We start from the raw sequence: 15,983 nt of genomic DNA, 5'->3' as shown, positions 1-15,983 counted from the left end.
TATTAAGATTTTTAGCATTGTTATAACTGAGGTTGACTTTCATTTGTTATGTGACTCTGGGTCGAGGACATTTAACTGACCCTGGTTGTAGAGGGCAGTACGTACTATGATTATTAAAAACACAATCTTTGGAAATGGTCATCCTTGAGTTCAAATTCCAGATCCAGTACTTGCTGGCTGCTTGACCTTAGGAAAGTTATTTTACCTCTTTGCTTCTCAATTTTTTAATCTGTAAACTGGGGATAAGAAGACTTACCTTTTGGGGAGTCAATATGGATATAAAGCTCTTAGTGCAGTATCTGGTGCATTTCAGTTGTTCAATAAATGAATAAATACCCAAAGGATAAAGGAATGGAATGAAGGTATGGTTAAGTGAATGAACAAAGGATTGAATGAATTATTTAAAATATACTCACTCTGGTTATGGAAATGCCATATTATTGATAACTGGGCACCACATCATGCATCTGGCTCATTTTTAAAATCCTGTTTGTTTCCCATGGGTTATCCAGACCAAAAGAGATTTTCCGGGACATAGAAAGCCTACCCTCAAGCATATAAATCCGCTCCCTGGGACTTCTTCCTCTATGTTGGGACCACTGATTTCAGAGGTGAAATCCTAATTAATTCTCTCTCCTTTTACTTTAACAAGGTTGAAGAGGTGCCAGAGGTTTGGGTGGCCACCAGGTCACTTTAAGCTTTAAGTTACTCTGAGAAAGTATCCCAGAGCATGGAATCTCTAACCTTCTTCTGTGAGGTACTCCATGGCTGGCTCCTTGCTCAGAAGCAGGAAGTGGGCTCTCATTAGCACACACAAGGGATGCAGCTGCTTCCTTCTTTCCCCTTCTCCTACCCCATTCCTGGGGCTCACAAGGACACACACACACACAAACACACACACACACACACCAGGCTCACAAGCCCCCCCTACACACACACACCAAGTGCAGCAGTGCTTCCTGCAGCCCCAAGAGCAGTGTGCCCAGAGGACAGACACACCACAACTTCTCTCTGGTCCTGCCATCTCTCCCACCCTGAGAGCCAACATGTGGGTTCTAGCAAGACTTGTCACTTAAATGTTGTGCAACCTTGAATAAATAACATAGCCTTTCTGAGCCTTTGTTTCCCCACCTGTAAAATGAAGGGGAAGTTGATCCCTGAAGCCCCTTCCAGAGCCCCCTCTGGGAGTATCCATCCTTCATTCGGCAATTATTTATGCATGACCTTATGATATTTCTTGTACTGAGATTTAGACCAAGCATTTGTATTAGTTTTCCCTGTATCTCCCCGGCCAAAGTGTAAGGTGACTGGAAAAACATGGAGCACTCCTCATGCTCCTGTGTATCTCCCATGCTACCTAGGAGGGAGCCTGATCCATAGCAGATGCTCAGAGAATGCTTGTTGATTATATCCAGACAGGTTTTGTGTTTTCCTGATTACAACCAATAGCCTGAAATGCAAAAACACATGCTGCTCTCTTGTCCTCAAAACTTGCCCATGGATACAGACCTTGATGAAAGATACAGTCTTGATTAAAAGGAAGAATGTCCTGTTTCGTGGTGGGGAGGGGGTGGAGGGACTGTGCACAGCACTGGGGGCATCTTTCCTCCGATCCCAGTCAGGTGCCCAGCAATATTTTCCTGTGTTCAAAGTGGAGGATGAAGCCAGCTGCATTACCTATCCAATCACTCCCCTCCCATGCGGCTTAAAACTGAAAGAGGAAACCTACCCTCTGTCTGTCCAATAGAATTTGCGGCCAATCCAGTCTACAGCAAGACCTTCTGGCACACCTACTTCTTCCTCAATAAGCCTTTCTCGTTGGGAACCGTCCATATTTGCTCTCTCTATCCACTTTAGGGCTGTATGGGCAAAGTATATCTACAAAAGAGAACACAGGCATTTCAGTTTGATTTGTTTAAAAACTTAATGTGGAATATATACAAATGAGGTTAGTAAATCTTTATACTATACAGTACAATAGTTAAGAGCTGGGCTTTGGAGATAGACACACCTAAACTGAACTCCACCTCGGTTGCTTCCCAGATATGTGTAAACTTAAGAAAGTTTATCAGTGTCTCAGAGGCTCAGTTTCCTCATTGGTAAAATGGGAATAATACTATGAAGCGCATTAGTTTTATACATATAAGTTCTTAGCCTTGTGCCTGGCACATATTTCTATTGCTATGGGTAATTTGCTTATCTTTGATCATGGGTCAATAACAAAGCCATCATACTTGAACTCTAATGGCTTCTACAGCCTGAAAGGGAACAAAGATGAGCAGTTTAATGGGGGCTGCAAGCTGAGCTTTAACTTCTACTGCTTGATCCCCAGGATTCCACTTTGCTGCAAGTCAGGAGGCACAGCTTCCTCTCCCAGTTTTGACACTTATTTGTTTGATTGCCTTGGTTAAATCACTTTATTTATTTATTTGAAAATTGAAGTGTAGTTGATGTACAATATTATATAAGTTATAGGTATATACTACAGTGATTCACAATTTTTAAAGTTTATGTTCCATTTATAGTTATTATAAAATCCTGGCTATGTTCCCTGTGTTGTACAATATATCCTTGTAGCTTATTTTTTACATAATAGTTTGTACCTCTTAATCCCCTCTGCCTATATTGTCCCTCCCCACTTCCTTCTCCCTGCTGGTAACTACTAGTTTGTTCTCTATATCTGTGAGTCTGCTTCTTTCTTTTTATATTCACTAGTTTGTTGTATTTTTTGGATTACACATATAAGTGATAACATACAGTATTTGTCTTCCTCTGTCTGGCTTATTTCACTGAGTATAATACCCTCCAAGTCCATCCATGTTGCTTCAAATGGCAAAATTTCACTCTTTTATATGGCTGAGTAGTATTCCATTGTGTGTATATGTGTGTATGTGTGTGTAGGTACCACATCTTTTTTATCCATTCATCTGCTGATGGATACTTAGGTTGCTTCCATATCTTGGAAATTGTAGATAATTTTGCTATGAACATTGGGGTGCATGTATCTTTTTGAATTAGTGTTTTTGTTTTTTTCTGATATATACCCAGGAGTGGAACTGCTGGGTCATATTGCTGGGTTTATTTTTACTTTATTGAGAACCTTCCATACTGTTTTCCACAGTGGCTGCACCAATTTACATTCCCAATAACAGTGTACATGGTTAAGTCATTTAATCTCAATTTTCTCAGCTATAAAAATGACAAAGTCAGACTAGGTATTTGCTAAAGTTCCTTTCATCTCTAACTGTAGATAATTTCATTTTAATTAATAGATTTTGTCCAACAGAACATACCTTGAAGATGCAAAGTTCTTTTTCAGTCTAGTATGCAGACTATCAAATAGGTACAAGAATAAAAAATTGCTATGGGTTAGCTGACAATTTAGTGATAGCATATGTGGAATATTAACTGTGAGTATATATATGTACATAAACCTATCATCAATAATGAGAATATTCATAAAATGGTAATTAAATAAAGGATTATCATCTTTCTGGATAAAATAGAAAAGGTTCTATTCCATAATACAATAATGGGCACTTCTTATATTAAAAAATACTCTGCTAGTGCTCTGCTTCTCAAACTCAGATGTGTACATGAATCACCTGGGAATCTTGTTAAAATGCAGATTCTGATCCAGTGGTCGTGGTGGAGCCTGAGAATCTGCAGTTCTAACGCACTCCAGGTGATTTTGATGTCACTGGTCTAAGGACCACAGTTTGAGAAGCAAGAAAATGAGAACATTGACCAGAGAAATGAAAAACCATGAATAAGCCACATGACTTAAAGTTCATTTTAGGCTTCCTTATTCACCTAGTTGTAAAAAATACTGACTGTGTGGGAAAAAACTAATTTGGTAATAAATGAATCTTGAACTTATTCTATTAATTTTTTCCTGTTAATATAGTTCTTCTATGGAGTCAAATAGATTCAGTTCATAGAAAAAAAAAAAGAGAACTGTTTGCTAGTATTTAATTACAAAACTTCTATTTGCAAAAGTAGTTATATTTGGCTATCAATCCAGACCAATTAAACACAGAATCAATTTGCTTCACTCTGTCTCTTTTGGCCATTTACCAGAATGCTTCAAATCAGGAAGAAACAAAAGCACAAGTTTTAAAATTCTAGGAATTAATGCACCATCTAGTGATAACTAAATCATTATGGAGGGAGATTAATAACTATGTAACTTCATAATTATTGGCTGATTAATCTCCAGAAGATACTGTAACATATCATTTCAAGCACATTCTAACCTAGCATAAAGATAACAAGAAATTAAAGACCAAATGGTCAGCTGATTTTGTTGATAATTTAGAAATTCTAATGTTTACACAAAAAAAACTTCATGTAAAATTATTAGATAAATAATGTTGTGTTAGACTGACATTCACACACGAGCTGTAAAACTTATGCTTCTTGGTTTTCATGGTTAGGAGGTCACTGAATTTCCTCCCTTAAGGACATGTATTAAATGCAAATTAGTAATCCACACTTCCTATGCTGTACCTCAACCTCCTATTTCTCCCAAAACACAAATAAATAAAAACCTATTTATGGTGCGCCTCCTGTGTGTATGGCATTGTGCCAGCTTCCTATTCTCATTTCCAAAGAGGAAACTAAACTTCAGATTCTGTTCAAATTATCCCCAATAAAATGGCTGAATCACAGCAAGGAAGAGGGTAGGGTTATGATAACAGAAACATCCTTAAAACTTTCTCAAGTGATGTTTTAATATCTACATTTAAATTTTTCTTTGCCTAATTGTTCTGAGCTTAGCAGAGGATTTTTAAGTAACCCAGGTTATCTGTCAGGATAAAATCCTCCACTCTGTCCTTAAAGCACAGTCACATTTGTTCAAGCAGCAAAACCATACCTTATTTTCCACAGGGTCATGATCTAGGGCAAAAACCATTCCTATTTGCTGGCTGAGCAGGGTTCCATAATCTGTTCCATCAAAATGCATGTGTCGAATATCTTGAGAATTGGCAAACAGCAAAAACGGTGGTGGTCCTAATAACCAAATTTAAATATGGTTGCATTTAAAATATGCCTTGGAACCCAAAAGGCACTTCTGACTCTTCCCGTTCATTGCACCCTCTTCCTTAATTTCTGCAGTACTTGTTTCTTAATTTCCCACCAGTACGGTGTAGGTTAAGAGAGGCAAGACTTCCTTTTCCATGAGGTGACATACAGCCAGAATTTCATCACTGGTTTCCTCCCTGTCTAGGTGCCTGCTTTTAAAATGCAAATTACTTATAGAAAGAGACAGTATTAAGTAACAAACATCTTAACTAAATGATGTAAGTCTTATGCTGTGTAATCTCCTTGATTCACACATATTGAAACATTAATATCAGCAGATTGTATTAATTCATGCCCCCAAAATACCCTTCTCTGGTCTGGACACTTTTTAAATGGAGGTATGATTATGTGAGTTAATAACTAGACCCCTGATAATTTTCAGAGCTCAGATTATGCTATATTAACTAAGGCTCTGAGAAGTTAAGAGTACTGGGGTCTAAGGCAAGCTCTGTAGGCTCATCATTATGTTATCCCAGATTACAGGCATAATGAACCTCAGGAGAGATTAAATCAATTTGGCATAAATCTAGGATTTCCAAGGCTGCTGAAGGACATGAGATGTAATATTAGAAGATGAAAAAATATTTGAAGCACACAACTTCATATTAAATTTTGTCACGAAAAGGACAGAACTTGTCAAAGTAGTATGATTATTACATTCACCAGAGAGATAAAAATCAAATCAATCAACAAATATTTATTAAATGCCTCTTAACTATAAAGTGTTTTAAGACTATTCTGGTTATGACTTTCACATATACTGGAATGCCATACCTGATGTTATAATAAATCTTTGCTTAACACTAATTAACTTCAAAATGTTCCTCAAACACAGAATTATTATTTATATAATATTAATTTATGTTATTTATATTTATAATGTGATTTGTTTTCCATTTCCAAAAATTAAAAAATCAGACTTTCTATGCAGAAGCCAAAAGCAATTTAACACTTTCTAAATAAAATGTTGTTTTTCACATAATCTTTTTTGCAGAGACACACCTTCAAATGTTCACACCACTAACCTGAGGCTGTACAGCTCTTTTTGTCCAGTTGCAGGTCATACCCTGGAATGCAGCCACACTCCCAGGATACTGGGCTAAGAGGGATGCAGAGCTGGCTACATCCACCATTATCGGGAGAGGAACAACCTACAAAAAACAATTCCTCGGTAATGATGCTATGGTATTTAAAAAATATCAATTTTAAGGTGAACCAAATATACGTTGCTTTTTAAAACCATTTCCACAATCATTCATACTGTCACAATCAAGATTATTTTTCAGAGATTAGGAAGAAAATGTAACCATACTCTACTTCCCTATAACCTGACATCTTCAGTGTTAATCCTTCACATCCCAATGACCCTTGTCTTCTTGTTCTATCGCTGAATTTGCGAACAAGCACACTGGCAGCTGGTTGGAATAAAAAATGCATTTTGACGAGTTTGGCAGCTGGTCTAATTCTTCCTAGTGATTAATATATTTTTTTCTCTCTCACATTTTTGGTCTCTCGACTTCTTTTGCTCTTTTTATTTAAAAATATGTCACACATAACTCTTTGCTAATTTTGAGTTATAGCCTTCACTCTATATGCTTAAGTCTCTATGAAGATAAAAGTAGGGAGGTATTCATAGGTGCAAGGAACAGGCTAAGCACTCCACATCCACCGTCTTGTTTAATGCTGGTCACAAATCCAGGAGGCAGGTATCATTAACCTCTACAGATGAGGAAACTGAGACCAAAAGAGGGCAAGCAACTAGTCCAAAACAACACTGCTAGTAACTGGTAATGCTATCTCAGAGCTGTCTAGCCTCAAAGCTCTTGCTCATAACCACTACACTATGCTATCTAAAATCAAAACACAAAAATCTTATTTAAATCCATATGTTAATCCATTATGTAAATATCTTTCAATGAGTAATGTTGGAAAATCTATTCTCTTTGTCAGTAGATGGATTTTTAGGTGTCAATTAGAACATGAATGTTTTCAAACAAACAGTAGGTAAATAAACTTACCACTACAGGTTTTCCCATCTGTCTCAAGCACTGAGCCTTCAGGACAGAAACATATGGGACCGTCTGATGTCAGAACACAATCATGACTGCATTCAGACACATTGCTTGGGCAGGAAATTAATTCTAATTAATGAAAAATAAGGTCGAGATTAGTGTTAAATCGGATTTGTGGAAATTTGGTAAATTCAGTTGCTAACAAAAATGATATCCTGAAAAGAATAAGTTAAATAAAGATTGAACATTTATGAATTGCTGTGGTAATGGAGATATAAAAATAAAGAAAAAGTTTCAAATATAAAACAAATTAAAGAAGGATTTATAATTTTGGAAAATGACTCTAGTTTCCTCAAAGTTTCTTCTCTGACAATTAATACTTTTTAAGTCATTAGTCATCAAAATTCCAAAATATTTTAAATGGAACTTGGGCAAATGATTCTCAAGTTCATCTGAAAAACAAATTACATGTGTAAGAAAACTAAAAACATTGTGTAACTATGGTTAGGTGTAAGAAGAGAATGAGAGGCTCTAAACAAATATCAACACGTATCACAAAGATGCAATAATTAAAATAGTGGGTAATGAGTACAGGAATAGACCAAGAGGATAATATCAATAGAACCAGACAGAAAGTTCTTTTTTTTTTTTTTTTTTTGCAATTTGAAAAATTTATTTTCTCACAATTTCAAATGAAATTAACAGTTTTGCACTTAACTAACAAATTTACTTATCTAACAAACAGTTTCTCAATGGTTTGGTTTGTCAGGAACCTTGTAGATATCTGGTAACTCATTTGCTTATGATTCTAGACAGCTATAGATAGAATTCAGATTGCCCCAGTCTAAATGTCAAGGTTTATATCAAACACAACGTTTTACAGTTTCTTTATTTTCAAAGAACAAGGCCCCAGTTTACATCATTGCCTTAAAAAAATGAAGATTTATTTCAATGGAAGATAATTATTGTGAAAGCATTTTTTTTACTTGAAAATTAATTTATGTAAACTTAATGTGGATTTTTTTTGCATCAAAATATTCCCTGATAGTATTAAAGCAGGTATTATTATAAGTTTTTCAGAATATACCTTATTAATGAAATACAGTTATAGGAAAGATTGGAAAGCTCATTTTAGAAAAGACTGAAGTACACATAAGAATATAGTATGTGATAAAGGTATTTTATTTTATTTTATTTTTGATAAAGGTATTTTAAATCATTGAGCATGTGGAAGATCATCCAGTAAATGGTAGAGAAATAAATGAGTAATGCTTTGAGATAAAAGCTAAATCCCTACCATATACCACACATCAAAATAAATTCCAAGTAAATCAAATATTAAAATGTAAAATATATACCATAGAAGTTCTAGCAGTTTTGACAATCAAGTGAGATTATGTGTGTCCTACTTGGCACATAATGGACTCTAACATATTAACATCATGCCCTTGAGTGTATCTGCTCACAGATAAACCACATGGTATTAGAAGAAGGGCAAATTCCATAAACAGTCACAAAGGTAGTGGGTAATTTCTAAGAACTTCATTACCAGCCATCCATTTTTCTGTGCCTTGTTTCACAAGCACATATAACATCCAGACTAACATATTCTCCATCATCTGTGAAGCAGTACTAGACAATATACATGAGATTTTTTTTTTTATTTTGGCTGCACTGCGTGGCTTGTGGAATCTTAGTTCACCGACGAGGGATTGAAACCTGGCCCCTGGCAGTGAGAGCACCAAGTCATAACCACTAGACTGCCAAGGAATTCCCACATGATTTTAAACATTCGTTTCTACTAAGCTATGTTGGTAGATTCAATAAGAAACCTATAAGAAGGTATCTGAATATGTAATCCTAAATTTGAATTGAGAATATTCATATAAACTCATAATGTATTTCTCTTTTTAAAAAGTGTTTTCCTAACTCTGATGCCCTAAAACACTCAAAACAATAACTGACTTTGAAGCAGGTTATGTTTTCTAAATACAATTTCTCATAAAAAGGAAGCAGTGGCCTTGAGAGATTGCTGATTCTAGGTCTAGAACATGGAATGTACAAGACAAGCCTGGAAAATATGTCCTACCAGGTAAGAGAAAACTATCAAAGACTACTGGGGTCTGGAACCCATTTGAAGATTCTCCCACCAGCCAAAGAGGAGACAATTTGCTCATTAGTAAGAATAACAAATGCAATGGGTTGAAACATATAAAAAAATGTTAAAAATCCAAGAGTTCATAATAATACTTACAAAAAACAAAAAACAAATCTCCCAAAGTCATTGAAGTCACCATCACGCTGATGCCAAAACCAGACAAAGACATTACAGGCCAATATCTTGGATGAATTACAGGCCAATATCTTTAATGACTATAGATGCAAAATGCTCAAGAAAATATTAGCAAACCAGATCCAAAAGCACATAGAAAGGATCATACACCATGATCACGTTGGATTCATTCCAGGGTCACAAGGATGATTCAACATATGCAAATCAATCGATATGATACACCACATCAACCAAAGAAAGGACAAAAACTACATGATCATCTCAATAGATGCAGAGAAAGCATTTGATAAAATTCAACATCCATTTACAATAAAAACTCTTTCCAAAGTGGGTACAGAAGGAATATATCTCAATATAATAAAAGCCATTTATGACAAACCCACAGCCAATATAGTACTCAATGGTGAAAAGCTGAAAGCCTTCCCATTAAAATCTGGAACAAGACAAGGATGCCTACTTTCACCACTTCTATTTGACATAATATGGAATTAACAGATGCACACTACCATATATAAAATAAACAACAAGCACAGAGGACTATATTCAATATCTCAATACCCAGAAAACTACAACGGAAAAGAGTTTTTTAAAAAAGAATATAGATATATACATATATATGTGTATAACTGAATCACTTTGCTGTACACCTGAAACTAATGTGATATTACAAATCAACTATACTTCAATAAAAATAAAATTAAAAAACCCCATTGGCCACCTTTGGAAGGTGTTAAAGAACCAACCCATTATCCTAAATATAAGTAAACAAAGAGAAAAAAATTCATCATTTATACTGCCTTAACTGTAAGAATTGTATCTTGAAGTCACCAAATAGTTAATGAGAGAACATTCTCTTTATAAAGGTATTACAATTAATGATTAAAAAGAAATATTAGAACTAGAAATCATCATTCAACTCCCCTGATGAAATAATGGATCTAGAAAACGAGTGTTAATGGCCACTACAGCCATCCCCTGAAAGACGACTGGGCCCTTTCCTGCTCCCAGCAGTCTTGGCAGCTGCTCTTGGTTGGGGGCAGTCCCACCCTAAGGCAGAAAAATGGTGGCCAAAAAGAAGACGAAAAAGTTGCTGGGCCTGATCAACTCTATGCTCCAACTCATTATAGAAAGTGGAAAGTAGGTGCTGCAGGTACAAGCAGATTCTGGAAATGTTCAGACAAGGCAAAGAGAAACTGGTCATCCTCACCAACAAATGCCCAGCCTTGTGGAAATCTGAAATAGAGTACTACACCATATTGGCCCAAACTGGTGGCCACCACTACAGTGGCAATAATATTGAATTGGGCATGGCATGTGGAAAATACTAGAGTATGTATGTCACTGGCAAAGCCCACTGGGGTCCTCGGGAAAAATAAGATGGAATCTAGGTGATAAGATAAGGTCTAAGCTCTTCTTTGGGCTTAGTCTCGTTTCAGTTGCATGTAGGGGGCCGTGTGCAGAGGCCTTGCGCCTAACACATGGGATCAGAGTTCCCAGCGCAGAACTGTTGCACCTGATACTGCAGCTCGGTGGGCCGTATGCAGAAGCACTGTGCTCGACACCTCGATTCAACATGGCAGAGACAGCTGTGTGCAGAGACCCTGCACCCAGCACTGCGATCTGGGGCCTGAGCAGCACATTTGTGTGTGCCCAATGGGAACTCCGCCCCCTCCCAGCTGTGGAGAACCCTATAAAGCAGCCCTGCCCACAGCCTGTCAGGGGAGCGAGTACTAGGGAGGTGAGCTCCCATCCCTCCAATCTCTGGTCCAGTAATAAAGCTTTCCTTCGCTTCTGAACCAAACTCGGTCTCGTCCTATTGGCACTAGCGATGCCGGCCAGGAGGACCCTTGTGAGGACTGACTGGAAAGTGTCAGTAACATGCACACTGGCTATTATTGACCCAGGTGACAGCATTAGAAGAATGCCAGAATGGACTGGTGAAAAGTAAATCATGCATGTTTTTTCTTCAGTAAAACTGTCCAGAGTTTGTTTTTTAAAAACAGAAGAAAGACCATTGGGGAACTTTAGAACAGATGACAGAGGGAGAAACAACCAGATGTTATGTGTCTCCTGATGGAAGTATAAGCATACCAATGAAGTATTATTATCAAAATTTCAAAGCCTAATCGGATCAAGCCTGCAGGTCTAACTACAGGTTCGAGAAGGACAGGGACATCTTAGAAGTGTGTTCAGTAAAATCCAGAGTGTGAGAAACTCTGCAGGAAAAAAACAGTTTCTTCGGCAAACACTTGCAAGGGGACAAAAAGAGGAGAGGGAATCTGTAGGATAAGAGAGAGAGGTATCAGCTAATATCAGTATAACACACGGAGCTTGTTTGGATACCTAGTCAAACAAATCAACTGTTGAAAACTTTTTAAGATAATTTGAAAACTGACTAGATATTTGATGTTATTAGGGAATTATTGTTAATTTTTTTAGTTGTGATAACGGTATTGTGGTTATACCTGAAAACTGGGTATTAGATATTAGGGAATTCGAGCTAGTTTTTTAGATGTAATAGTGTATCATGATTATGTTTTTTACATGCTTACCTTTCAGGGATATATAATGAAATACAATAAAATATGGATAAATAAACAGTAAAATATATAAATACATGCTTGTTGGAGGTTTTGATTTAACAGGTCTGGGATAGAGTCTGGTCATTCGCATTTTAAAAAACAAACCAAAATAAAACTCCAAGGTACTCCTGATGCATACTATTGATCGAGGACCACCAACCCAGATCATAGCCACCTTAGAAACATCAGTGAAAATGGAGGAAATAATGCAATAAATACTTGTTGTGACTTACGGTGACACCGTTTCCCATCAGGAAGCAGAACAAATCCTACAGGGCATGTGCAATAATAAGATCCAGGGATGTTTTCACACCCAAGAGTACAGCCATGATTCCAAAAGGCACACTCGTTGACATCTACACCATAACAACAGCAAGACAGTCAGATGGTTATTTTTTGAAAATAAATTGTAGTATCACTAATAAGTCAGCAAAAAGTAGGGTATCTCACACCTCTATCTGCTGTAACTGACCATGGCAAGACTGTTTTTGCTACTCTAACAAAGAGTGAAAGAAATTAGTTCAATTATCATGAAAGCCATGGTTTAAACTGTCACAGTTTATACTTTCAAATACAGATTTTCATATTAAAATTACTCTTGGGATAAAGTAGTACTATTTCCCCTGAAAAGATATAGCCATTTAAGGCAAGGACCCTAGAAAGTTCTTGACAAGGGCAGGATATCCCCTGCTTTGCTCTTCAGCTTTCTCAGTGCTGACAGGAGCCCTTCACCTGAATGTGGGAGCATTCCCTAGCAGTTTTACTCTGGCTGAAACCCAGCCTTCCAGATCACTGTTCTATGCTATGGCTCTCGCCCACTAGTCCCACGTAAGCAGGGGACTGCAGTTAACAGGCAGATACCAGGTTTACCTGAAGTCTCACCCCAACTAATTCCACTGAATGTACGTTGCAGCCATTGGATTCTTTTTATCGGTAACTCACTGGACATCCCAGGAGAAAGGACACGGCATTTCTCCTTGGCTTAATTACATCGGGGCTGGAGTCTCACAATAGGACGAGCCCAAGATAACCAGCCAAGGTGCAGTTTCTCAAGATTCCTACCAAACAGTTATGTGATGAGATGTGGGAGTCACATACCCTTTGAGGATCTCATGAGAGCTACGGAACTACTCCCCTAAAACATTTGACAATACTGACATTTTGCACATCGTCAAACCCACAGAGCTCTGTAGAGTCCACTCAGAGAATCCCTGCCTTATATCAATCCCTGAGTAGCCTCTGAAAGTATCTGATCTGGGAACACAAGATATAAAGGAGACCTGAAAGTGTTACAAGGGCTTAAAATTGGGGAAAAAATAAAATTGCTTTTCTGGGGGAAAAAAGGAGGAAACTTGAAATTGGTTTCACGTGGAGGTTCTGGATTGCCCACTGAAGACCAGCCACTGGCCCACCACACATTACCTTCACAGTTCTTTCCATCTTGGCTTAAAGCATATCCCTCTGCACACATGCACACATGGGACTTAGGCTCTTGACCACACATGCTGCTTCTGCAGTTACCTTTCCTCAGTTTGCAGAGTTTCTGATCTAAAAGAGAAGGCGGTTAATTTGGAGTGGAGGTGTGTTTTGACAGGGGCAATGCATGGTCCCCTCATGGCTCCTAAGAACTCTAATCTTCCCGTGACATCAGCAGGGGTGTTGTCTCACGGAGGTGGCACTGCTCTAGGGTCGAACATTAGTCCAGATTACTCAGCATTCTGAAGCCCACTTATTTCTCTAGTGGTATCTCTCCTACAGTAGCTCTTGGGATAGGACATACTAATTACCTGGAGATGTCATTCCTTGGGTTACGAACACTAAGCACAACTTAATAGCTTTTTCTTTTTGACCTGCTTTTATCAAAAGTATTTATTTATTTAAAAAATACATAAGGCAATAAACAGAAATGCTGAAAATGAAATATCTGTTTAAGAAGCAAAAAAGGCTGCAAAACGAAGAACATGTCTTCTTAAGTATAATATTTATAGGTCAGATCTATATATTTATCTGTTTTTAGTATCATTATGTGAAGAACAACTTCTTTCAGACAGTATATACCACCGCCATATCTCTTATCCCCAAGTTTCTGAGTTAATTGCTGCCAGCATTCCATGTGTGACAAAATAGCCCAGGGTGAATAGTAAAATCTGCTCAGTAAGGTAGGTGCTTGGATTAAATTAGTCAAACACTTTGAACAACAAATGGCCAACTTGGTACCTTTGGTTTTCAAAGCCAGAGTCAAGGGCTGAACTAGTAACACATATATCCCTGTTCGAATTTTGTTCCTCCTCATTTTTTTTTTTTTTTGCCAATTTTAATAATGACTTTGTGAAATGCTCTGGGAAATACAGAGGTAAGCTTGAATTTGAGGGCAGCTCTCAAGGTGCATGTATGGAGGCCAGAGCTCTGGTAATAGGTGATGGCAGGGGAAGAGGACTGGGGTCAGGCACCAGGAGACCAGGCATAGCTGAGATCAGTGAGAGCCTGTGAGTAAGGGGAGGAGCCCACTAAAAACACAGCGTTGCTGTGAAAGACACAAGAAACAAGCCAGCGAGAGCCTGAGCACAGTAGTGCAAGAGGCTGAGACTGTCCCCCGTGTAGGTTTCTCTGGTCTCTGTCTACTTAGAAAGGTGCCCCTCACTCTGACTCTACCCCTTTCCTTCTACTTCAAGTTACTAAACACTTTTCTTGACCAACAAAGCATCACACATTAGAAACATATTCTTGCCCCCTTGAAAATGTTTCTAATGTACCTTGAGACCATCTGGAGGGCATGTCACCCTCTAGAGATTCTGATTTGATACATCAAGGGAAAGGCTCACTTTTACCGGAATCTGGAATGATTCTGACGCTGGAGTCTTTACACCACACTTTGAGAAACACTGGCCTAAAGTACTAATGGAATATCCCACTTTCACCTCAGTTATGTACGCCTCCTTTTAGCTAATCTGTGTTATTTCTTTAGTTATTTTAAACTTGTTTATTCAGAACTCTTGATAGAATTACATGCACAATTATTTAATACTGTTGCAATATTATCAACTAAGTCAGTTAAGATTTACACTGAATAGTTTTTTTATAATTAAAAAAATTTTTTTAATTTATTTATTTTTGGCTGCGTTGGGTCTTCGTTGCTGCGCGCTGGCTCTCTCTAGTTGTGGTGAGCGGGGGCTACTCTTCCTTACGGCACACGGGCCCCTCACTGCTGCGGCCCCTCCCGTTGCGGAGCACGGGCTCTAGGGACACAGGCTTCAGTAGTTGTGGCTCGTGGGCTCTAAGAGCAGGCTCAGTAGTTGTGGCGCACTGGCCTAGCTGCTCCGTGGCATGTGGGATCTTCCCGGACCAGGGAACAAACCTGTATCCCTTGCATTGGCAGGAAGATTTCTATCCACTCAGCCACCCGGGAAGCCCTACACTGAATAGATTTTGGATACTGATTCCAAAAATTTTGTTTCTTGTCCATGGTTTTTATGCCAATTACTCATGTTTAGTAACATTGTTTTTCATGTTCCAACATGCTTCACATATCAAAATTTTAATTAAGAAAATTAAAAACAAAATGACCCCAATTTTTTAAGTAAATGACTAAAGTCAGAAACTCAGAAATGTACTGGAGACAAAATGTACCTAATTCAAATTTCTAAAAAAGAGTATGTGATTGTTTTAACTGTATTTTTTATAACGTTTACAAATGAACAACAACAAAAATCCAGAAAGGTCTGATTAATAGCACCTTTTAATAGCCTTTTAATAGCACCAAAGTGCTACTACTTTCTTGAGGTAACCAAAAATTGAGAGATTATGCTTCCTGTAAATATCCCCTATAAAAATCTTTCCAGGGGCTTCCCTGGTGGCACAGTGGTTGAGAATCCGCCTGCAGATGCAGGAGACACGGGTTCGTGCCCTGGTCCGGGAAGATCCCACATGCCGCGGAGCAACTAAGCCCGTGAGCCATGGCCGCTAGGCCTGCGCGTCCGGAGCCTGTGCTCCGCAACGGGAGAGGCCACAACA

General features: G+C 38.0%; 1 protein-coding gene and 1 pseudogene across 1 annotated transcript in view; one reads left to right on the top strand and one right to left on the bottom strand.

The window, feature by feature from the left end:
• The window catches only part of EGF (epidermal growth factor), a 92,373-nt gene that overhangs the window by 37,903 nt on the left and 38,487 nt on the right, over positions 1 to 15,983 (bottom strand). The window contains exons 6-11 of the mRNA XM_059066164.2: positions 13,395 to 13,520; positions 12,206 to 12,328; positions 7,104 to 7,226; positions 6,111 to 6,236; positions 4,877 to 5,013; positions 1,730 to 1,878 (exon numbers count right to left, since the gene is read on the bottom strand). Coding sequence (XP_058922147.1) covers positions 1,730 to 1,878; positions 4,877 to 5,013; positions 6,111 to 6,236; positions 7,104 to 7,226; positions 12,206 to 12,328; positions 13,395 to 13,520 — 784 coding nt within the window. The remainder of the gene's footprint in view (positions 1 to 1,729; positions 1,879 to 4,876; positions 5,014 to 6,110; positions 6,237 to 7,103; positions 7,227 to 12,205; positions 12,329 to 13,394; positions 13,521 to 15,983) is intronic.
• On the top strand, positions 10,451 to 11,338 carry LOC131758252 (large ribosomal subunit protein eL30-like; annotated as a pseudogene).

The sequence above is a fragment of the Kogia breviceps genome, chromosome 6 (assembly GCF_026419965.1).
Source record: "Kogia breviceps isolate mKogBre1 chromosome 6, mKogBre1 haplotype 1, whole genome shotgun sequence".
Lineage (NCBI taxonomy): Eukaryota > Metazoa > Chordata > Mammalia > Artiodactyla > Physeteridae > Kogia > Kogia breviceps.
The sequence above is the reverse complement of the archived record's forward strand: the minus strand, read 5'-3'. Positions and strand labels throughout refer to the sequence as shown.